This window comes from Gymnogyps californianus, chromosome 11 (assembly GCF_018139145.2).
Source record: "Gymnogyps californianus isolate 813 chromosome 11, ASM1813914v2, whole genome shotgun sequence".
NCBI lineage: Eukaryota > Metazoa > Chordata > Aves > Accipitriformes > Cathartidae > Gymnogyps > Gymnogyps californianus.
The window spans coordinates 8,699,594-8,723,912 of record NC_059481.1 but is presented as its reverse complement, the minus strand read 5'-3'; the positions used below and the strand labels follow the sequence as shown (position 1 = coordinate 8,723,912).

The window sequence follows — 24,319 nt, the reverse complement described above, 5'->3', positions numbered from 1 at the left end:
GCTTTCACATAGCACTGTCTGGTTAGAGCACTCAGAGGTGGGTACTGGAGAACGGGACTGAGTGGCCTCCAGTGGCTCCTGCGAGCCCTCACCCCCATTGTCCACTGCCCGGGAGGTGGCTGAGCGACACATGGACCCGTCTGGGTCTCCTCTCAAAGCCCCCCTCCCCATGCTGCACCCCAGCACCCAAAATTCCTGGGAGCAGAGGGAATGCCACCTTGCATGGGGACCTCAGCGTCCCAAGGACAAATTTCTCGTGGGGCGGCGTCCTACAGCGACTTTGCCCAGTTTCACCCCGCGCGAGGGAATCGGGCACTTTTGTGGCAAAAGAGCTAGCGCGGGGGCGCAAGTTCCGCGGAGGGGGAAGCGGCGCCTCGCAGGCGTCCTCCGCCGAGCCCGGCTTCCCCCTCCCTGGCCCGCCCCCGCCGGGGCAGCCCGGCCCCTGCGGCCGCCCGCGGCCATGTGCGCGGGGGCGGAGCGGCGCTGCCGGCCAAAGGGAGCCGCAGTCGGCGCCAGGCCGGCGGCCCGCGGGGATGCTGCGCTACAGTTCGGGGCTCACGGTCACCGCCACCACCCCCCGGAGGCCGTCCGGCGACGGCGGCCGCGCCCGGCGGAAGGTGCGCGGGGCAGCGCGGGGGGGGCGGCAGGGAGGTCCCGCGGGCGGTGTCGTGGGGCAAGCGGCGGTTTGACACCCACCCCCCCCCCCCCCCCCCCTAGTTTACTGCGGAGCGCTTTTTTTTTTTTTTCTTACTTATTTTCGGTGTTTTCAGGTGAAGCTTGGGGTGTGTGAGAACATCTTTTTGCGCGTTCGTAGTAGGTGGTGGGAAATGAAGAGCTTTTGGGGTGTCCTGCAAGGCTTTTGTTAGTGCTAGTCCCTGGCTGTTCTGGAAACCTGCGAGGAAGGTGTGCTTGTGTTGGAGATTTCTCCCCCACCCTTTGAAATGCGCCTTGATATTTACAACTGAGAACTTGTCTATCCAGGCTCTATCTATCATGAGGAAGCTCACCGTAATTATTTAGATGGCGATAGTAATTTATTTTTACAATCAGTTCCTCAAATACAGAAATATGATTTACTGATGTATTTTTTTGTAGTTTTCATAAATGAGATAAATAATAATGATGTATTAATCTGTTGGGAAATGTTTCTAAAAAGTTGTTAAAACTCTGGCAGATATGACAGGAAGGTCTCGACAGCCACCCTGCTTTAAATAGCCCTTTTTTGCTGCTGTGACCACACTGCTATCATTGTGAGTGCACATTCCACGTGTGAAGAAATAAATCAAAATAAGTGATAAGCTTTTCCCTACAAAGAAATACAATCGTGTGGTCATGATGCTTCGTGAATTACTTAGCGATTGTTTTGACACTTCAAAAATATGAGTTTGTAATTGAAACAATGAAGAATGTCACGTTGCCATGTTTTACATGATAACATGAGGCTTTTCCGCAGAAAAAATCCCTGGCTTTCATAAAAATGAAATTACTCATGTATGTGGAAAAATTGAGATGACTTGGAAATGATAGTTACGTTCCCTACATGTCTTCTGTGTTCCTATTGAGTTTTCCTGGTTTAGTATTTCTTAAAGAAGTTAAAACTAAGAGAATTTGTGTTTAAGTGATAATTTTCTTATTTTCATCTCCATGATATATTTCCTGGGGACAATGTGACATGAACTATATTTGATACATTCTCTTAAGGAAACTGGTAAAAACCTAATTTGCACATAAAACCCACTGGGAAGCTGCTGTTCCTTTTTTTAGTGAAATGTGAGTCCCTTACCATAAGTTGTCAAAAGAGGGGAGGAAGACAGTTAGAATAACTGCTGAATAAATGAAGGATGCGTGTCACATTCCTATGTGCCTGTGGTCACAGGAAAAGTGCCCTTTAAGTTTGTGGGGAATCTCATAGCAGAGATTTCATAAATGGAGCAGGCTAATCAACAGATAAATGACCAAAGAAAGTACTTTCTTCTTTGCTTTTTAGGACTGACTGAAATTAAACACCCACTCCATTTCTGCTTTCACCTTCAAAAGTCTAAAACTAATATTGGATCTTAGGCGAAGGGAGTGATTTTTGGCCATTGAGCTGGTAGGTTAGCAGATAGTTACTCAACAAACGTGTTATCCCCAAACCATTTTGTTATCCGACATTAGAAAGATGAACAATATTAAATTCTGGTGATGGTAACTCTAAAGTTGAGTTGAATCTAGATCAGAACCACATCTTCCCTGTGGGGGTCCTGTAAAAATCTTAGAATGGGACTGGTTGTTAGTAGAACAGCTTGTATTTTTCTATTGCTGTGCTAGTAACTTCGGTTATTCTATAAAAACATTGCTCATTATTTTAATGCTAGCTCTGTAATTATTTCCGTACATAGTTAACTATGATCAATGCCTTTCTGGGTGCTTTGGTTTTTTGGAAGGGTGAAGAAGATGCTGAAGAACATTACTCAAACTGAATCTGTCATCTGTATTTGTTTTAAGTTGCACCCTAGTGATTTGAGTAGGATGGTAAACGTGAATGTGGACTGTGGATCTGGGCCATGAGTTCTAAACATTTTTAACTAACCTAGATTGGCTTTTTTCTTAACTGCCACATTGTAGTGCTGTCCCACTAGCCTCTTAGAAATTCAGTAAAAGAGCATGTCTTCACCTGTTAATTTCCATTGCGTTCAGCAAACTTTTGCTGTCTGGTGGTGTGCCAGGCTGAACGTGTCAGTCTTTGTTTTCCTGTCTGCATATTTGTTTCACAAATGGTGTCAGATGAGCTTTGGAAGTACTGCTCGTGGGTTGTTGGTGTCAAAAAGCCAGGAGCGAACATAAAATATTGGCACAATTAAGATTACTTATATTGTTGGCTTGCCAAAGCTACAGATGCTGCAAATCAAACTAAAATCTGATAGTCTAGAAAACCTGATACCTGGTTGTTCTTCTACCCAGTATTTCTTTTTAGAAGTTATGCTCACAAAGTTGCAATGTCGGTGATATAAAGGTAGGGTGGAAGCCATGTCTGTCCCTGTTTTTCCTCACTTGTTCTTAGTGTCAGTCAGCAGAAGAAGGAAATTGAATCACAGCCTTTTCTCTGCTAGGAGAGTTCTCTTTCATTCTCCCCCCCACTTTCTCTCTGCATAACCCAGTTTGTTTCTGGAAATTACTCCTTCATCCTCAGTTGCACATTGTTCTGCCACTGTTTGGCACTGAGTCAAGGCTCTTCCTGTTACTATTTCATTTCCATTTTAAGGCATCACTGCAGCAGTGTTTTGCTGTTGGAGGAGGGCTTGCTGTGATTTCCATGTGAGCCTGCTCATTCATTTAGTCAAGTAAACTTGCCGACAAATGGTACAGTGTGTTGTTTCTTCAGGAAGCACTGCATAGCGAGAACAGTACAGTATTCATAATTGCTTCTGGAGGTTAGAGGAAAAAGCAGTGCCTGTCGTTTTTCCCGTCCAATCTCTATAATGTTCTTGAATTTTAACAGATTGGACTGTAGTTCTGTCCTTAGGTAGAGTGCATCATCTGTGGCCCATGAGGAGCAGGAGTGAATGGCTACTTTATATGTTTGCTGCTTTTTCCCCGGGGATGCTGAGGAAGTCCTGTTGTTATAAATAATAGCAAGAGTACAGCCTGTATAAGTTTGTCCTAGCAAGGAATTGGGTGGTACTTTGCCACTGCTGTACAAGCCTCACTGGGCATGACTTCAAGGCTGGAATCCTTAGATGATTGCCAATGCCACCCTCTGTTTGGCATTTCCATGCAACAGGCTGCAAAGTAAAGCATTAAAACTTTATTTTGTGTCAGAAATACTGCCAAAAATATGATACTGATTTGAGGTGTTTTAAAAGTAAGGAGCTAGCGTGGAAATGAGGAAGTGGGGGGTAAAAAAGTGATTCAGGGGGGCAATAGAGAAGGCAATGTGCAAAGAAAAGGGCAAGAAAAACAGTTTAAATTATAACAACCCTTTGATTGTACAGTGGGTTTAGTCTCAACAAATTACTGTTATTAATTTATATTTCCAACCTAGTTGTTATGATTTGACTGCCATCTGTACTGGGCTTCTGTGATTTCCTTCATAGTAACCCTGTAACACATCAGTTGCTGTAATGTGACAGGCAGTCATGATTCACTAACTGGTATACAGGTGCAGAGATAATTACTTATTTACAATCACTGTACTGTGAATCTATAAGTATGTTGGCTATAATTAGTCCTATACTAACAGGGAAGCCATTTGCCAGCTTCAGAGAATCATACACAACTCCATTTCTCCTAACTTTGAGTTGCCAGTCATTATCTGTTTCTGGTTGGTTGAGGTATTTTTCATGTTATCTCCTAACAATCCTTTCATTCCTTTTAGTCCAGTTTTCCTTCATTTGAAATCACTTCCTGCACAGCACAGCACAAATTCAGTTCTATTTCCTTTTTATGGGTCTGGTCTTTCTTTGTTTGCCTACATGGAGGAATGCCAGACTCTCTTTCCCTTCTTGTTGTAAACAGGCATTTTTTAAGAGGAAAGAGCCTTGCTAAGCTAATAGGAAGAAAGAGCAGGGGGAAATGGAAATTAAATAGGTGAGAAAAGGTGGTATTAATTACCTTATGAATCGATGAGCTCCAAAGTTGAGGAGTTTATTATTAATATATCTTGAAAACTAACTTGTAAGCAGGAAGCACCTCCAGCTTCTGCAGTATACGGGGAGAGTCTGGTGTTCTCAGAAGAACAAACATAGCAGTCAATTAGTATCAAAAGTCAATGTGCAAGGATTCATCATTTAAAAATGCATTTCATTGTTTCAGAATTCTTTAGCAAATATGAAAGCATAACCTGCTTTTATACTAAGTTTGGGGGGGTTTATGTCACTTTCTCTGTGGCTTCTTGTTCTAGATTTGCTAGCGTACGGCTGAATGATGAATTAACGGTGAGGAGCCCACTGGACAAAAAGTAGCCTCCACAGATGTGTCTAAAGAGTAGGTTGTATTTCCCCTTGATCTTATTATAGACACCTTTTTTTTTTTTTCCCATTGTTTATAATACAGGCACAGCTCACGTATTTTATAGGAACTTTATCTGTATCTCAAGACACTGTTCCTTATTGGTAGAAGGCCTTGCAGACCTAAAAGACCAAACTGAGAGAGGAAGATGGAAGGCAATACAAAGTAGCATTTTTTTAATACAGTTGACAGCATACCAGTAGTCTAAACGCTGTTGATTTGTTTTCTCAACAGATTTAAAGAAAGTCTGGAAGAAAAATAGTGAAGTTGCTGCAGATATTTGCAGATAGTTCTTCCAATTGCTTTTACTTGGGAAGAAGAAAAAGTTAAAGCTTGTTTGAAAAGTTGAAGAAGGTCTATTGTTTGGTAACAGGGAAAACGGGAATCCTTGTCATGATGCTGAATAGTGGTACTCTGAGGAGGTTGTATTGTAAAGAGCCTTGAACGTGAAGTCAAGGTAGCTTAATTGACATGAGAGACAGTTGGAAGAAGTGAATTATAAAATGGTAAAATTTGGGGTCTATGAAAAGGACTTTGCTGCTGTGCTCTGAATGCCTGTGAGCAGAACATGATTGCCATTTTCAAGGCAAAAGGTAGTGCTGTAATGACCAAGACATGAGCTGTGAGCTTGGGCAAGTGCAATGGAAAGGTGTATTTCAGAGAGAAGGTACACATTCAGCATGACTGGAGGTAAGTAGTTAGGAGAAACTAGAGAGATCTAGATCAGGTGAGAAGCTGGGCTATAGAAGAACAGTGGTGATGGCCCACAGTAATCATGAAAGAGATATTTTAGACATTTTGAGGAAGAGCTTTAAGAGCCCTGTTTGTTGTCCACAGACAGCTGGGATTTCATGAGGAAGTATTGTGCAGCTTCAAATTTGGACAGACAAATTTCTCATTTCATCATTTGCTACGCTCTGTTTAGGACTTACAGTTGTTTTCCACAAAAATGTCTCATGAATAGGACTAAGACTGAAAGTTTTAACCAAGTTTTTTGTATGAAATGCATTGCTTTAAAAATATAATTCCACCAAAGATCTCTCAGCCAAAAGCAAGGCAAACTGCAATTGGGCATAGAAAGGTATCAACCCTATTGGCCTGTTTCCTCAGCAAGAGAATGGCTTTTCTGAAATCAGATAGGAAACAATACCTCTTAAATTTTCTCTGAAGTATTTTGAAGCTTAGTTTTTACAAACAACTTGTATGTATCAGATTTCAATAATATTCTATTCACATTCAGTGGAATTGCAGTACTGAGGTACCCTTGGATCAAATACTTGGATATATACCGAACAGAAAAGAGGCATTCACTCCAGAATACACTTTGTGTTTCTCAATAATCCCCTTTGAACATTAAAAGTATGCCAAATCTGCAAACAAAACTGAGAAACTAGAAAATGATGTTCATTTTTCTGTTATCTCAATGTCATTTATGAGTAATAAGAACATGTTGATTGAAAAGGATTTTTGCTGTTTCAGGTATGTAATTATGGGGATGCCCTTGAATTATTTCTTGCTAGCTAAAAACCCCTCCAACCTTTAAAAAATAATCTTTTGTCAGCTATGTGGCAGAAGGTAGAAAATAGTAAATTAAAACTTGAGTGTTAGTACAGTTCATTCTGTAAAGCAAGTTATTAAAATAATTTTTTGTAACGCTTAAATCTAAAAGCAAACCTTTGTTTTTCTTTCAGATGAATGTCTGTAGGTTACGCTTAACAGTACCACCTGATGAAGGCTCACAGCCTGAACAGGGAGCAAAGGAACCTGAAAGAAAGAAAAACGTAAGTTTTAAGAATCAAAGTTAAATTCTGTATAAACGAAGAGTAAATCTTGCCATCCACAGAAGCTGATATCAGTTGTTGTGGGAGCCCAAAGCCCAGTCATCTTGGAAGACTGAAGAACATGTGGAAGCTGAGCAAGTCAGCTGTGAGCTTTGAGCCTGAGCCTTGGAGTTGGGGATAGCAAAACTGCATGTAAAATAGGACAGTAGTGGAGGAACAGCACAGAGATTGTAGGTGATTTGTGAGGTATGTTTAAGACTTGATTATTTAATATTTATGTATTAAAGAGTAGGAAACTGCTATCAAGAGCAGGGTCTTGCATTAAACAGGATCTTGATCCTCACCTGAAGGGGATTTTATGTTTCATGTAGGCTTAACAGTGGGCAAGATCTGAGTCTTAATGTGTATGGGAGCTGGCTTGCCTGGGACTTAGATGGTTGGCTGTGTCAGCTAGTATTGGTAATGGGTGATGTACTAACAAGAAATACAAAACAAAGAATTCAAGATTGCTCTGAAGTGAAAGTGATTTGAAGGTCATGTGCATGGAAGGGTTCAGAAGGGCAATTTTTTTGTAGAAGCAAGTAGCATGCACACAAAAAAAATCTTACAGCTGCTTTGGTGCAGAACTTGTTCTTTAAGAGCTGTTTCAGAGCAATAGGTGATGTTTAATTTGTCTTAAGAATGGAGACTAAAAAGGGAAGCTGGACAGGCTCCACAACTTCACCACATTTACACTTTGATAAACCGAAATCAAACAAGAAGTTGGCTAAGTTTACCAGACCCAATGTCTGAATAGCAATATGACAATAGGAAGCAAAACAACAATAGGATTTATTTGAAATAATTTCTTAGTGGTACTCAGAAGCGAAAGTAACTGTAAAATGACTCAGAAAGACAAATATTTTAAAGCAATAAAAATAAATGCAAAGTAAAATAGTCAAGATAAAGATTCCTTATTCTGATAAGAATATTTCTTGTGCTGGAATCTTGTATACACTTAGCTTTTCATACACTGCTCTGGCAGAGTGATAGGTCCTTGAGAATCTATAAATGTTACTTACAGAATGGATTAGAGAGGCCTTAATACAAACTAAATTTGGGCCACCATTAAATAGTAATAATTCATTTTGTACAGAGGGGTTTAGTTGTAGCACTTAGAGTAGCTTCCCACACCACTTACTCTGTCAGTCTCTTGTCAGTTTGTATCTGATTGCAGAAACCCTCAGCCTGGACTAAGCATATAGGCCCATTGCCCTAAGAGTAACGTAAGTTTGTTTTTGAGGAGGATAGATATTGACTCATGGCTTACTCACTTTACTGTGCTGAGTAGTGTAATAATAAGAAAGAAGTATGATTAGGGCTTGGACAATTTGTAGTGACTTTCTTATGTGAACAATTTTTTTTCTCTGTGGGACCTTGTATTTAATGAGAGCTGTATTGCCCCCATAATACAGTTAAAGGCAAGTGGGTTTTATAGCAGAGAATGTTAAGGAGAGGGTATGAAAGGTAATAAATACAGTATTGGGCTCATCTTACATTCCAGTATATTGCACAGTGATTTTTAAGAGATGGGTCCTTTTTAGTTGAGACCAAAAAAATGGTATGTAATTTAATTATTGTACATTCTGAATAGTTTTCTAAAGTTCAGTACTTTTACACAATTTAAAGACTTGTAGAAAGCATACATAGAGCCTTCAGAGCTAGATGGGATCTAATTAGTCAATTTCATAGCAATTAAAAAACACAGAGTAATTGTGCCATCTACTTGTGTTTTACGGTCTTTGTGTAATTAAAAAAATAGCCCTACATATTGTATAGTCATGGTGTATAGAAGCAGCTACAAAAAGTCACTGATCATGAACTGTTTTTTCCTCATGTCTCTAAAACAAGACCGTAATGTATTACCTGTAGATTTTTATTGTCTATGTAATGTATTGCTTTATGTATTTGAATTAGTTACGCAGTAACTTACAGTGCACACAGGACTCTTGACTAGTCATGCTGTGATACTTTTACTGCAAAATTTAATTAAAAAGGAAAAAAAAAAAGCATCTCCTAAAAGCAGTGATCAGGTATCTCTGCTTCTCTGCTGATGCACGCATGTTCAATTGACTCAATGTTAATGAAACTGCTTAAAGCACATTGAGAATAACAGGTTTTACAAATGCTAGATAATCCTCGCACAGGCCTATGAGAACTGTGCCCCCTTCTTGGAAATAGGGATAATAGACAGAAAGTAGGGAATTGCTCAGTTTTCTGCCTTGCACTTTACAATTTAAGGTCAAAAAATACAGCTTCACCAAGAATCAAATTTAAAAGCAGGTCTCGTTGGAATCTAGAGTTCTGTGCTGTCTTTAAATGCTATTAAGAAAATGGGAACATGGAAAATGTTTTTGTTATTTAAAATATATTCATGTGACTTATGGAAATGAACTGCAGGGATAATCTGTGGGATTGTACAGTTTATGCTGGAGTGCTCAGGCAGATCAGGCAGTCTGAGCCTGGCTGCCAGGCGCTCTCCTGTTTGAGCAGAACAAGTGCTGGAGAGAGACAGACCCTTCCCTGCCTCTGCCTGCTGCTGGTGAGGGAGGAGAACAGAGACCTTGCTGTGTCAAAGGGAATGTCAGAAAACTATAAATATACCATGGCATGACGTTTGGTTGTAATCTCCTCTTTCAAATCTTTCATTAGAAGGAGGTGATTTTGAGCTGCCCTAATGTGACATAGTGATGGCTTACTGACTATTTGTTACTTTTCTGTATCTTTCTAGGGCTCAGTACCATTAAGAGATGTTTCAGTTGCAAAATCAGCTAGTGAACTGCACGGAAGCTCTTGCTAGTGCTGATCCTCCCAATAACTTGTTTTGGAACTTAATGTCAGATCAGAACTGATTGTTTATTGGTTATGTTAGTAGCTGTTGGCTTAGCCTTTTTCATTGTAGTCCAAGTTTAGCAGAAAATGTATGCTGTATTTCATTAAATCTGTATCAGTGCATTAAGTTTCTAGATTGACTTTTTTATTGCTATCCATCCATGAAATAAAAATGAACCAGTGTAAGAGATTAAAACAAAGTGATGGAGCTGGGCAGTTTTGTTGCAACAAAATTGCTGCAGGCATTACTGTACTAGGATGGCCTCTCCCTGTCTTTTGTTGAAGGGCTGGCAGATGGTACACGGTTAGAAGTTGGTCTCAAAAACTGAAGGGGGAGACAGCTTGTGCTCCAGTGTGTCAGGTTGGATTTTTGTATTCATATTTAGGCTATGATACCTTGAAACAAGCATATGAGAACTGAAGTCACAAGTAGAGGCTGATGGGTTGGTTTGTTTGCTTTTTACAGGCTAAAAGACTACTGTTAAATATCTCTGAATTGTTAGCATTTTAGGTAGAGAGAATCTAAAACTATCCTGATTTTGTTCCATTACTTCTGTTAATGATAGACAATGGATGACAGTAGCGTGAGGCTGTTTACTTCACCATGAAGTACAAAGGAATATTGTGCTTGTCAGATTGTATGCAAAATCTGCATGTCCTGAAGCCTGCCTCGTCTTGCATAATAAAGGGCTACCAGACAATTGTATTGTCCCTGTTTGGTATTGGGCTTATTTTTATCCATCAATCCCTTTCTTCACTGTCATGGCTAAATTTGGAAGTGTCATTGGAAGCTGCAGTTAGGCATATGGAGATATGTATAGACAGATTTTTCTTTTTCATTTGGACACATGGACAAGACAATGAAAATGAGGTAACACTCTAGAAATTTGTGTCACTTTCCTGTCTTTGTGGCTTTCAGCAGAGTTTGAGCAGTGTTTAGTCTTAAACTCTAATTGGTACTCTGGCTGTATATATCCTCAAACTCTTTGATTTTCTTATGTTTTTAAAGCATCACAACCAAGAGGTGAAACTTTTTGCTTCCTAAGCAGGAATACAGAAGCCTAGCAAACATTTTTTTTCCCCAGCAAAAAAGTGGGCTGTAAAGAAGCCAGAAGGGGAATTTGCTCCTGTATTTGATGAAGAGAATCAAGCAGAAACTTGTGTCAGGCCTGCATCAAACAATATGAGTGCAATGAACACGGGGCTGTTGTGCACATTGAATCTAGGACAGTGCCTATTTTCTCTGCTGATCTGCTGCTGCCAGCCCACTCCCATCAGCATAGCAGAAGTTGTGTCATAACAAATGTGGTTCATCTGCTACAGGTAGTTGATGTTACTGTTTCTCAGCCTCTCCAGCACTGATTGCTTGATTTTTGATGTGTGCTAATTAAGCAATACCTTCATTAAAAACAGCACTATATGAAAACCACAGAAAGAATTCCACTGACTTCTGTGGTTACTGCGGTATTTGTTGTACCTTATTTTCTTAGTGTATAAACATTGCTGTTCTGTGTACAGATTTCGTAGATTAGGTATGACTTTGTATAATGCCTGTCACTTATATTTTTTGAGATAGGCACCTAAATTCTACATTTCAAGGAGCTTAAAAGTTGGAATGTTTTAAACGATGCTTCTTATTTAGTGTCATGAATTTAAGAACACTCATGTCTATGTCTTTGCATATTTTCCCTATTTTAATACTATTTATATATGAAACATCCCTAAATGTAACATAAGTTTCATGGGCTGTAGAGGAATATGAAAAAACATAAAAACATAGCTACCTTTTGTCAGAGCACAGTAACTTTCCTTGGTGAGCTCAATATTATAAATTTGTCATTTTACTGAACAAAAAATATGTAACCTAAGTAACAATGTGAATGTTCTTGTTCCTTGTATAAAGAGTGAACAAGCAAAAGATAACTGGATGTCCTGGTTTCTGCTGGGATAGAGTTAATTTTCTTCTTAGTAGCTGGTACAGTGCTGTGTTTTGGATGTAGTGTGAGAATGATGTTGATAACACACTGATGTTTTAGTTGTTGCTAAGTAGCACTTATCCCAAGTTAAGGACTTTTCAGTTTCCCATGCCCTGCCAGCAAGCAGGTGTGCAAGAAGCTGGGAGGGAGCACAGCCGGGGCAGCTGACCTGAACTAGCCAAAGGGATATTCCATACCATAGAACGTCATGCCCAGTATATAAACAGGGGGGAGTTGGCCGGGAGGGGCGGATCGCTGCTCGGGCATTGGTCAGCAGGTGGTGAGCAATTGCATTGTGCATCACTTGTCTTTTCTTGGGTTTTATTTCTTTTTTTGTTATAGTCCTTTTCATTATAATTATTATTATAATTATTATTACTTTTATTATTATATTGTATTTTTCTTTAGTTATTAAACTGCTCTTATCTCAACCCACGAGTTTTACTTCTTTTTTTTCGATCCTCCTCTCCATCCCACTGGGAGGGAGGAGGAGTGAGCGAGCGAGCAGCTGCATGGTGCTTAGTTGCTGGCTGGGGTTGAACTGCAACACTGGATATTTCAGAAACCTCTGGAATGTGGCAGTTGAGTAAAAGATAAAGCCTAGCTTAACTGATACAGTTCTGGTTAAAAGAAGAGTTTTTAGATGGTGTAGGTAAACAGAAGATCATGATTTAGCAAAATTTTAAGGGCATGAGAGTACTAAACCCAGAATTATGCTAATCATTACATTTGATGTCCTTTCTCCTCAAAGTAAGCTACCTCTTCTGTGCTTCTGCTTCCAATTTTGGGGCAGGGAGAAAGTACGAAGTATAGGGGTATCTGACTTTCATTTCAAAAACTGATGGAGAAAGATTAGGAAGCAAATAATCCCTCAGTGTTATTTACATAATGCCAATAAAACCATGGGCAATACAAAAAGCAGCTAACAACTCATATTTAGGGTTTGTTTTTATAGTGTCTTTGCTTCACCTGCTTCATGCTACTTGTGCTACTTCCTGGGACAGAGACATAAACAGGATGCATGGCAATTATCAAGACTTTTGCAACCTTGGGGTGTAGGCTTCTGTTTTAAATATTTATTAATTAAATAAACACAGTCTGCGTTCTTTAGTACATGCTGTGTGATCACACCAAGTGCAACATGACTGTTGCTGCAACATAGACAAAGCATGTTCCTGGAAGCTGCTGTGGTATTCACATGCATCAACATGATGTGTTCTTGCTGTTACCTTGGACTGTCATATAACTGACTATAGGTACAAAGAAATATTCACAAATTGCTTAAGCTAAGTCTGCCTTTTCAGATCAGCAGCTCACATTAGAAGGGATTTTGAGCACAATTTGGGACAAAAAGTGCGCTTGTTCCAGTACAGCAAGTGCATAGCCAGGTGGGGAGTGAGAACTTCCCTGTACTCTGGAGCTGGCTGATATTTTGACCTTTGTCGTGGCTTAACCGCAGCCAGCAACTAAGCACCACACAGCTGCTCGCTCGCTCCTCCTCCTTCCCAGTGGGATGGGGAGGAGGATCAAAAAAAAAGTAGTAAAACTTGTGGGTTGAGATAAGAACGGTTTAATAACTAAAGTAAAATACAATATAATAATAAAAATAATAAAAATATAATAATAATAATTGTAATGAAAAGGAATATAACAACAAAAAAAAGAGAAATAAAACCCAAGAAAAGACAAGTGATGCACAATGCAATTGCTCACCACCTGCTGACCAATGCCCGAGCAGCGATCCGCCCCTCCTGGCCAACTCCCCCCTGTTTATATACTGAGCATGACGTTCTATGGTATGGAATATCCCTTTGGCTAGTTCAGGTCAGCTGCCCTGGCTGTGCTCCCTCCCAGCTTCTTGCACACCTGCTTGCTGGCAGGGCATGGGAAACTGAAAAGTCCTTAACTTAGGATAAGTGCTACTTAGCAACAACTAAAACATCAGCGTGTTATCAACATCATTCTCACACTAAATCCAAAACACAGCACTGTACCAGCTACTAAGAAGAAAATTAACTCTATCCCAGCTGAAACCAGGACAACCTTAAACAGCAATGGTTAACTAATGTAACGAAACCTTTCATCTTCAAGCATTTTTCTGGTTAGCTTTACAGTATTTACTTGCTCCTAAATACTTGCATGTATTTACTTATTCTGTTATCATCACTGAGATGCCTCACTGCAGACCAGAGTGGAGACAGGTGAGGACCTTCTCAGAAAAATACCTGAGTTCTGAGACTGGATATGTATGGGACATAGAGGAAAACAATGAAAAGTATTTGACTTAAAAAAATGTTCTGTAGTCCGTGGGGATGTGGAAAATCCAGGATTTGTGGAAGAGGAAACATGGGCGAGAGAGGATGTGACAGAGGAAGAATAGAGGACAAGGCAGAAACACTGAAGGGAGAAAAATAAACAAAGGTGGGTGGAAGTAGCTTAAGAGAGGAGACAAACTGGCAGAAAGTATATTCGATGCATACTTAGTGATGCAGTTCTGTGGAGCAATTTGAGAACTGAGCCATTCAGCAAGGCCTCCTTTAGAGGCAAAGGTGTATTAAAAAAATAGTCAACAAGTAAAGCAACCCATCCACCTCTCAACCCTGCATTGAGCAAAGTTTTCTGATTGTAACCTTCCTCTAAGAGGAGACTGCATCAGGTTAGCCCTTTTTTGTCAGGGCATATGCTGAACCCTGAAACAAGTGGTCATTGAGTGGAAATTAAGAGTTACCAACCAGAGAAAAGGGGGAGTAGAAGGTAAGCATAGCTGGAGTAGAACAGCAAGGAAAAAGACTAAAGAAATATGAGACCAGTTATTTGTATAGCTGTTGGTTCACACAGCTTTAAATCAAGCAAGAAATACTGAAATTTTAACAGGTGCTTGCCTGGGGATTGTGATGCAAAGGAGGAATAAGGAGGGGGTAAAAGCAATATCCCGTGTTTTAAAGTAGCACATAGTAGAACTGGAACACTCAACAGATGATGGAGATTCTTTTAATCTTCTGAAAGAGAAGTGACAAAGACATCTTGGGAGGCTTGTGCAAATATAGACAACAGGCAAGTTTAGCATTGTTGAAGAGACATGTAACCAGTCTGGCTTTGTGCATACTTAGTCCTGCGTGTACTGCCCATTATGATGTAAATTTAATTCTGTTCGTCTGTGAAATATGTAAGTGCCATGGGTGATTCTCCAGCTGCAAACCCATTGGTCTGAATTTGTAGGTCTTTCTTAGAGGGGAAAAAAAATCCTTCAAAGCATTTCTTAGGAGTGTGTTTATGATATTCTAAAAGTAAGGAACCTGGTCATAATTTTCATACAGAACTCTGCAAACAGCACTTTGAACAATTCTGCTGGTGTTTCAGAGGCACAAAGGATCTTGGTAGTTGCTGGTATTCTGCTGTCCATCTCATAAAAAATGAATGATCATGGGTAAAGGGTACGGATTTATGAATTCAGTGTCTGGCGCCTTAGTAACCTCTGAACAATCAAAGTGATTATTCATTTGGTTATAAGGAAGATGGAAACTTGTATGTAATCCCTTTATCCAGATGCAGGGGAGGAGCTGCGATGAAACTATCAAAGAAACTGTACAGCCCTGGAAGCAAACAAACACAAAAAAGTTTTGAGTCATGTCCCTATCTAGCTTCTGTATTTTCTCTACTCTCAAAAAATCAGGTGTGGGGTTTTTGTTTGTATGCATCCAAACAGCAAAACAAAAACCCCAATAATACATAATTATGAAACTTCTGATTATCAGGATATGAAGCTTTGCACAGAATGTTTTCAAAGTGTAAAATGATATCATGCATAGGTAGGGATGGTTGCCCAATGTTTTTCCATTAAGTGGTTTTAAGGCTTTCTTTTTAAATGATTGCTTATAGCTTTGTTGTTCTTTGCCTGAAACATTCTTTATCAGGTGTCTGCTTCATGATTGTTCCCCTCCCAGCCCTGCACACACACCCCCAGAGCTTCAGCAAAATGGTTAAGCTATTAACGATACCATAAAGGAAAATGTGTAGGATTTACAATGTTAAGAAAATCTGTCAGTGTCATGCGGGAGCGACACAATATAAAACAAATGTCTATCTTTACCCATTCTTCTTAATGCAAGTAGATTTTCCTGTTCATTTTTTCCCTTACCCAAAGAGGTATTTATTTTTATATTGCCACTATAGTTGTGTTAGTTTGGCTGCTAAAAACTGAAAGTACTACTGCTTTAGACTGTAGACGCTATCATCACCGTCTGTCATGGTAAGGACTGGAGACTCTCCAGGATGCAGCTGCAGATAGATACAAGATGCTGAGCTTCATCTCTTCCAGCCTCTGTTTGGTGTCAAAGAGAGTATTTAGACACTGCTTAGACTCTTAATTTAGTAAAGAATCTCAAAGTTTGTTGGTTTTCATAGTGTCATTACTGAACAACAACATAAAATGAAACATATTCTAAGGTCAACGTAGTAAATATTCTCAAATTTACCCTGGTATATCTAGCATGAGAAAGAAAGTTCAGTAAAATGACCTATAACTGATTTGTCCCCAGCACTGGCCTTTCAAAAACAACATGCAAGGCTAAGCAGTAACAGCTGTGTTTCCAAGATTGTGTCTTTCTAACTTTCTATTCAGAAATAATCACTAATTTTAGGTTCCTAGTTTGCAAATATTTAAAGTTAGGTAAGAATATTTTTTTCCCTTCTTTTTAAAAAGTCATAATGTGGATGTCTTCATCTAAGCTAGTTGTTTAAATTCTTTGTAATCAAGAAGAGAAATTAGTACTTCTGGAGACTGACTCATTTCAGATGATTGCTACAGAAGGATGTTTCTCTGGGTTGATAAGAAGGGAGGCTAGGTGAGTAGTCAGGTCAGGTGGTTACATGTGACCTTGCAGATATTTATTTACATGCTGAGAGAAGTGATTCCTACTGTTTGCATGAATGTTTTTCTTACTAAGTGTACTAATGAGATGAATAAGAGGAGTCTGTTGCAAAGAGCGCCTTGAAGTAAGACATGCAATTATTACAAGTACGTTTTACAAATTTCTGGAGATCATTAAAATAACAAATGTAGGCACTTTAAAACAGCCTTTCTATTTACCTATCGAGACCTGATTTCAAAGTTTTATCCTCCTACAATAGTTAATAACACTGGAACACCCACATGAATGCCGTTTCATAACTTTGCTTTGGCTCTTACAATGTCAGTTCTACAACTTCTGTAACAGAAATGCAGCCCTGAAATGAATGTTTGATTGCTTTCGAGGTCCTTAGCTTTAAATGCAAACTGAAATTCTACTTTGTTTATCTCCAAGATAAACAGATATTTTCTGAGCTCTGTTTAAGGAACCTTGCCTAAAATGTTTTCATTTCAGTTTCTTCTGAGAACTTTCTAAAATTTTTTATTAAACTTGTGAATTTTTATATTTCCTGCAGCAGGGAGTTTGGGGAGTGAGGGGCAATTCTGTGGTTGCAAGAGTTTAAAGGGAACTGTGAGTGCTGACAGTGCTCTGGAAGAATGCAGAAAAGTAGCATATGTTGGTGAATGAAAATAAGCCAGGATAACTTTTTCTCTCACATGCCTCTACCTCTCCTTGCACAAATCCATTCTGTTGTCTCTAGCTGTACCTATATCACTTCCATTAGAGCCAGTGGAAATTAGACATCTCTATCATCTCTATCAATTATAAACTGGTCATTGATCTTCCCAAAAACATGAAGATTGATAGTTTGGCCCCAAAACATTTGGGAACTAGTGTTCTTAGGTACTGTTGCGCTTCCACTGTAGTTGGCTGTCTCTTCTGGCCCTGTGTTACTGTATTTTTGTTTGTTATTTTTTTATTCTAGTACTGATTTTAAAATAACTTTGTATTTTTTTACTTTTAAGGAGCTCTACCACGTACCAAATGGCATGTGTCCAGGGAAGGTCTCTCATGGGATGGTGTATGGCGTTGTGCACCGAACTGACAACAACCATAAGAGAGAAATGGTGGTTTATGGCTGGTCAGCTGATCAGCTGAAAGAGGAGATGAATTACATTAAAGAAGTGAGTTATGCTTTCAGCTTCAAAATTTGTCAAACATCCTTTCCATATATTCATGTAGAGCTGTGAGTGTATATGGGATAACTGATGTCTAGCCCAACACCTGAATTTGAACTGGGAACCTACTCTGAAGCTAAAGGCTTGCCTTGTTAGTATTCAAGTTGGAAAAAAAGCATGCTATATACCTGGGAACTGTGCGGTCCAGACTCAATGCCTTTGTGCCAAGTGATACTTGTTAATGCTTGCTGACTGGGCTGCAGCTGGGCAAGCAAACTGCTGAACAGATCTTGGGGTTTCTTTCCTGAAGCCTTCATAATTTCGAATGTGATACAGAAGAAACTATGTAACCTGAAAGGATAAACTCTCTCCTCTCTTCCTCTGCTTCCCCCATCCCCAAACCCCCCAGTTTTGAAAAGGCTCCTAAATTAGGTGACACAGTAAAATCACTTGGGTATATTTTGGGGCAGCCTTAAAATAGTCAGCCTAATAAGGATGACTTTGTACTACTTTCTCAGTACATGCTTACTCAGAAATGCTCTCCTCAAAGAAAAAAAAAATGCATTTCTGATGCTGCTGGTTTCTGTGCTTGAAACTCAGCATCTCTTTGCCCGTCAGTCCTTGGCTCTCAGGCTTTGGCAATAACCCCCTAATTAGCCCAGGGCAAATAATTTGACCTTGTCTTTCCATCCACCTTCACCACCCAGGAAGCTATTGGTCAATGGTTATCATGTTACACTGATTCAAGTGCAAACGGAGTTGATATAAAAGGGAGGAACACTGAGTCAAGCCAGCAGTGTAAGAGACTGTAATTATGTGTGCTCTTAACATCTGCCAGGTCTCTAGCTATCAGCACTTTCTTCTCTCCTTTATTACTCACAGTTTATTAGCTCCCAGCATTCAGCACTCTCAAGTTCCTGCACTCACAGTTAGGGTATGTCACTACTGCAGTGCAGGCGAGGCACGCGAGCTGCCTCAGCTGCTGGTTTCCTGCCTGGGTAGTTTATCTACCCTGCTGGGGTGGTGTCAGGGGATGGGTGAATTGGCACGTGGAAGGTCCAGCTCCCCAGGCTGCACTGTTTCTGGTACCTGGTGTGGATTGCTTGGACCAGGACCATCTCCCTGCCCTTTTCTGTTCACAGCCAGCTTGTGGCATGGAGGGACATGTCAGACCAGGTGAACTGCATGTCTTGCATGTGTGTTCAGGGTACTGATCCTTTCAGGAAAAAGTGGGAAAGACATGGGAAGAGACTTGCTGGTCCTTGCTCTCCTGTCTTCTGGAAGCTGTGTTCAGCTATGCTAATTTGTGAACTTTGGTTTGCCAGATAAGTTTCGTCTTTAAAAGTAGAGTCTTAAACAGGAGTCCTCAGCTTGTGCCACGTATGTGCTGACTTAAGTAGAGCAAAAATGATGGGCCACGTCAGAACTGCTGACAGTTTCCTCTGTATCTGAGTCGAATTTGCACCTTGCAAGAGGGTGTGTGTGTGTGCACGTGCATATGTGAGGGTAGGGACAGGGTGAGGTGTGCTTTCCTGAGGTGAAGTGTAGGAGTCAGCTTCTTTCCATGTTTCTCATCCTAAAGGGAGCGCATAGTTTGGGGTAGGCTTGTACCTACTCCTTGCATAGATTTGGTGGCCAATGCCCCTCTTTCTGGGAGGGATTGGGCATACTGCAGAGCTGCTAGAAACATCCCCTCTTGTATAAGGCCCTACTAATGTTTTCCCCTCGCTCCTTCCCCAAGCCTATGCAGAGATGAGGTAAGCTCACTGCCCTAGATTATCTGCAATCAGTCTGTGTTTGAGGGGGGGGCGGGGAGTTTGAATTACGTAGCTGGAAGGTAGACTGTAGGCAAACGTTTAAGTAGTGCTTACAACGTGTGCTCTTGAGAAGATTGGATTGCAATGGCATGTAAACCCAAGCTGGCTTCCAGCATGCTTTTTTTTTTGCTTTTCCTTTCTTTTTTTAGAAAGGCAAGGTAAAATTTACATCCATAGTTCTTAAATAAGATCAAATTGAGTACTCTGTTCTTCAGATTTGAAATTGCATTGGTAAATTTATACTATTATATTGTTTAGCTAGATACGAGCCTAAAAGTCCAAAATTAAAGGGTTTATCTTCAAAGGATACTCAGGGAAAACTAATTAACCACTTGAAAAAGTATGAAGGTGTATTAAATCCATGTGTGGATGCTTTTTTCCAGAAAGAAAACATTATATGCTCAAATTAATTTTAATTCCTTTAATAATCAGGTTAGAATGAATTACAGATAATTTAATTGAAGCTCATTATTTAAATTATTAATTTGCAAGTGTTTAAGTGTGTACAGAGAAGTTTAGAATTACTCAGAGACATTTATTCGTATTGTCCCTATGTAGACAAGTCTTGAGACTTAAGTTTTTGTCTTGTTCTTAAGAATAAATTGCTGTTGATGAAAAGGTAGATTAATAATGGAAATTACTGAAAGTAACAATGAAGGACATAGAAAAAAAAAAATCATGCCCTAGTATAAACAGTATCATCAATAAATTTGATAAAGGCATTTGGTTTTTTCTGACACCAGGTGAGAGCAACTCTGGAAAAAGTAAGAAAGAAAATGTATGGTGAATATGATGAAATGAAACGAAAAATACAGCAGCTTACAAATGAACTGAAAGTAAGTATACGTTCATTTGTAGGGAAAGCATATGAGAATAACTGTCTCAGTGTTATCTAGAGACTTTTTTTTTTTTGCTTCAGCAGAACAGAAATAATTTCTCAAACCACTCCAATTCATTGTTTTATGTGACATCTATACTTTTATTTCTTTATTTATTTTTCCCTCCAGGAAGGTAAAGTAGGACAGGGATGCTTTTGCATGTGGAATTACTAATTGTCTGCTTCTTGGAAATAAAATCTTGATAGCATTGTCTGTGTGTATTGATAATTAGTGGAGATGTTTGTACCAGTAAGCTGCCAGGTCAATTGAATAAATAACTTATAATTAGGAGTAACATGCAACTTGGTGTCATTTCAACAGACTTTGGTCTGTTTTACTGACTTTATTGTTTAAACACTATAGTAAAAGAAGTAGCGATATTCTTTAGTATTAAAGTGCTTGGCAGTTCTAAAAATGACTTATCTTTTGGTTCTTAATTGAACCTTTCAGTGGTCATTCAATGACCTCTCTTTCTTCTGACATGCTGCTTTAGCAATAAAAGCTGCTGCAGTCTGTAGAAGTATCCTTCATATTAAGCTGCTGAGTTCTTTGGTCCAAAAAATGTCTCTGAAAACTTGCTGTGGATTTTATATTCAACATTGATTTTCACAGCCCTGGTTCAGAGGAAGCTTTGGCAATTAAATGTATTCTGACTTCAAGGGACTGGGACCCTGACTTGTTGCCTTCTGCCATCCTCATTTGGAGGCTGTCAGTTCCCTGCATGATATGTAAAGATCAGAACTTGCTGTTAAACTGGTACTTTTATTCTGTGGCAACTAGTCTCAAAAAAAAAACCCAAAAAACCACCCTGACTTGAGACAAGGAGGGAGAGAAAATTGAATTTCTGTAAACTGTGTTAAATAGTCTTAATGATGCCAACCAGGTGAGTTTCCCACCCAGTATGCATGTAGGCAAATGCTGATTCAGATGCAGTTTTGTAGTCTTTGCTGCTGATCCTTACTGAATAGCAGTGGTGATATCGTGCACTTCCAGATCTTCTGTCAGACCAGTAGAAATCCTGCATGAGTCTGAACATCTCTCTTAATTAAGGGTTTCTGACCAGCTCTGACAGAATCTCTAGTTCTGCAGCAAATTAGCAGTTTATGAAGCACTCCTTCTGACATAAATGGCACATTATAAGTCACCCTCTCACCTTTTTTAATACTTTAGACTGCCTGAAAAAAAGCACAAGTGTTGTTCTACCTAATAATACATTGGTTTTTTTGTTTCATTGGGTTTTGGTTTTGGTTTTACATGACTGCCATCTTTCATGCTATTTGGGGATCCTGTTTAAAATCCTTTGTATACTCTTTGCTTCAGCTTTGAATCACTATGCTTTTTTCCCATCAGTTTCCAGGACTACTTTTTGTTCATAAAGTTTCTTTGAAATTTGTACTTCCAATATCCTGCCCTAGGCAGTATGCTTCTTCACACAAGTTCTTATCTTGTAACTTTCTTAATCCATCCAAAGCATTTCTGCTTTTGTTTGTTTGTTTTTACATGAGCACATGTTTATATAGGGTTAACAGTAACTACTTGGCTTCTGCTCCCTATGCTGACCTAATCTGTGTATGACTTGGTTACTAAACACTCATTGTTCTCTGTATCAGTCCTTAGTGTTCTTATGTTTTTATCAAGAAACAAATCTGGTCCATCGAAGAATGAGTTGGGCTGGCCTCCATTAGCAATATTTTTTTTCTTTTTATTATTGAATGGTTCATAATTATTTACACTGTTTGGGTTTTGGTCTCTTCTTAAATGATGTCATTTTCTGCCGTTCCCCCCCCCCCCCCCCCAGTTTTTAAGGATGTTTGTGTGTACATAACAGAAGATGACAAATTTTCACACAACAAAGCTCTCTGCTGACTTCTCCTACCTGCTTTGTATTGTTTCATCCTTAAGTTTTCTTGATGTTGCTTCTTTATGTACCTGATTAGTCAATTCCTTCTTAATTAAGGCTATTCTACAGTTCACCCAAACCTTCCTAGATTTCCTCATTTCTTGCATTCTTCTGCTTTTCACTCTGTGACTTCTTACAATCTGCCCACTCTGTGTATATAAACTTTCTGAACAGACATCTGCCAAGTGTCCTTTTGTCCTTTCAAAAAGAACAGCTTTTACAGTGATTACAGACTAGCAATAAATATAGATACTTGTGTCTTATTTCTGTTAGCATATTTGGATTCTAAGTTTTGTTTGTTTGTTTGTTTCTGAGGTGCAAGAATATGGTTTGAGGCCTGTATATTTTCAGCATCCTAGTACTGTGAAAATTAACCATGGGGTCTTTCTCTTCTGTAGCTCCCTTTGAAAGAACAGATAAACTTGATCATTATTCTATATAAAAATTTTTATTTTTTTTTTCTGCTCAGGTGACAAATGCTCATCAGGAATCCTTAGAGAATCATGTGCGAGTGCAGGCTGCAGCCTTAGATAGCTTTAGTGAAATGAACAGCTCCTTGACATCAGCATCAATAGACTTGCAGGTACATTTTAATAGCTGTTTCACAGCTGACAACTGCCTTTTCTGACATGGATTTAAAAGCATACATAAAACATGGATGACAAATATAGATTCTAACACTAAACAAGCCCATAAAGTACTGTCTTGGATATCTAAGGCAGCTAATTTAGGAAACTAAGAAAAAAAAAATTCCAACACCTGTGTTTTTTCAAAACCTGTTAAAAAATAGTGTACAATAAAGAGATACTGATCTGCAGCAGATTAATGCCACTAGTCATGTCACTATGAAATATCTAAGGTGAAAATGTGATTTGTTCGGTATTGTGCAAAACGGTACATCTCCTGACTTATTCCTACCTTCACTGGTTAACAGAAATGGAAGTGGCATGTTTGGATGCTAAACACTTGTGAGACTTTACATACCTGTGAAATGTAGGGGGAGGGAGAAGGTGGGAATGAATTTTCTGTTTTAAAGACTTCCAAATTCCCACATATCTGAGCTGAACAACTTAATGTTACTGCTTTCTTGTATTCACAGCTTTTCCCAGTCTAGAGCATTTAATATGTATAGCATGGCCCTTGGAGAGAAGAAAGGAAGATTGTTGGGAGTAGCGTTCATACTGAAATGTATCCATGTTCCTTTCTTTTTTTATCGTGTTCCAGGACTTGATTTCACTGAGCATGTTCCTCATGGAAATACCTACTAGCAAACTAAATACAACAAAAGCCATAATTTTAAACGTTAAAACTTGCAAAACTGTTCACACTGCATTGATACATCAGGAAACTCTTAAATGTTTTGTCTGTTCCATAATGTCTTGACTGTATTAGTTCACCAAATTATTTGTGATTTTTAATATGTGGCTTGCCTCTTTCTTCTAGAAAACTCTAGTGGATGTTACATTGGAGAACACTGATATAAGGGAACAAATAAGGAATTTAAAACATACGCATGAGCAATCTATGGAAAAGCTGAGAGAGAAGCAAAAGCAACTGGAAACAGCACAAATTGAAAATCAGTTACTGAAATTAAAGGTGTGGTATATAAACTCCCCCCAAAATAGTGCACACTGAAGGCATTAGGAGTATGTTAAATGAATTCCTTGGCCTTATTTGTAAAGGGTTCTTCATTCTTCATGCCTTCATCATTCCCTAGAGCTGACATGTTCCTGTGAATCAATACTGTTTTAATAACAAAGAATCTCAGCTGGCAGCAGTCAGTCTTTCCACAACGTGGGATTACCATTCAGGGATGTTGGCAGGTGAAAATTCAAAACATTAAATTATTAGCGCCCATTGCTGTAAATAAAGGAATATTATAACTCTACACAGTGCTATAAGAATTTCTTGATGTTGGATTTGTTTATTTGGTGTTGCACAATTTTTAATAGGTAATGTGTTAAGTTATGAGCATATGGTCAGCAGATATGTGCTGTAACAGTAAGTGTCTTAGAAAGAGAATTAAGCTATTTCTTTCAGAGAAATGCAAGGGAATAAAACGCAAACTGGAGGGTTTTC

The 24,319-nt window shown here is 39.2% G+C and overlaps 1 protein-coding gene across 1 annotated transcript in view; it reads left to right on the top strand.

The window, feature by feature from the left end:
- The first annotated feature begins 579 nt into the window (after positions 1-579).
- The window catches only part of MYZAP (myocardial zonula adherens protein), a 64,205-nt gene continuing 40,465 nt past the window's right edge, over positions 580-24,319 (top strand). Inside the window, exons 1-6 of the mRNA XM_050902950.1 lie at positions 580-617; positions 6,681-6,770; positions 17,493-17,651; positions 20,206-20,298; positions 22,710-22,823; positions 23,684-23,836. Of these exons, the coding sequence (XP_050758907.1) occupies positions 6,681-6,770; positions 17,493-17,651; positions 20,206-20,298; positions 22,710-22,823; positions 23,684-23,836 (609 nt within the window). The 5' untranslated portion in view covers positions 580-617. The remainder of the gene's footprint in view (positions 618-6,680; positions 6,771-17,492; positions 17,652-20,205; positions 20,299-22,709; positions 22,824-23,683; positions 23,837-24,319) is intronic.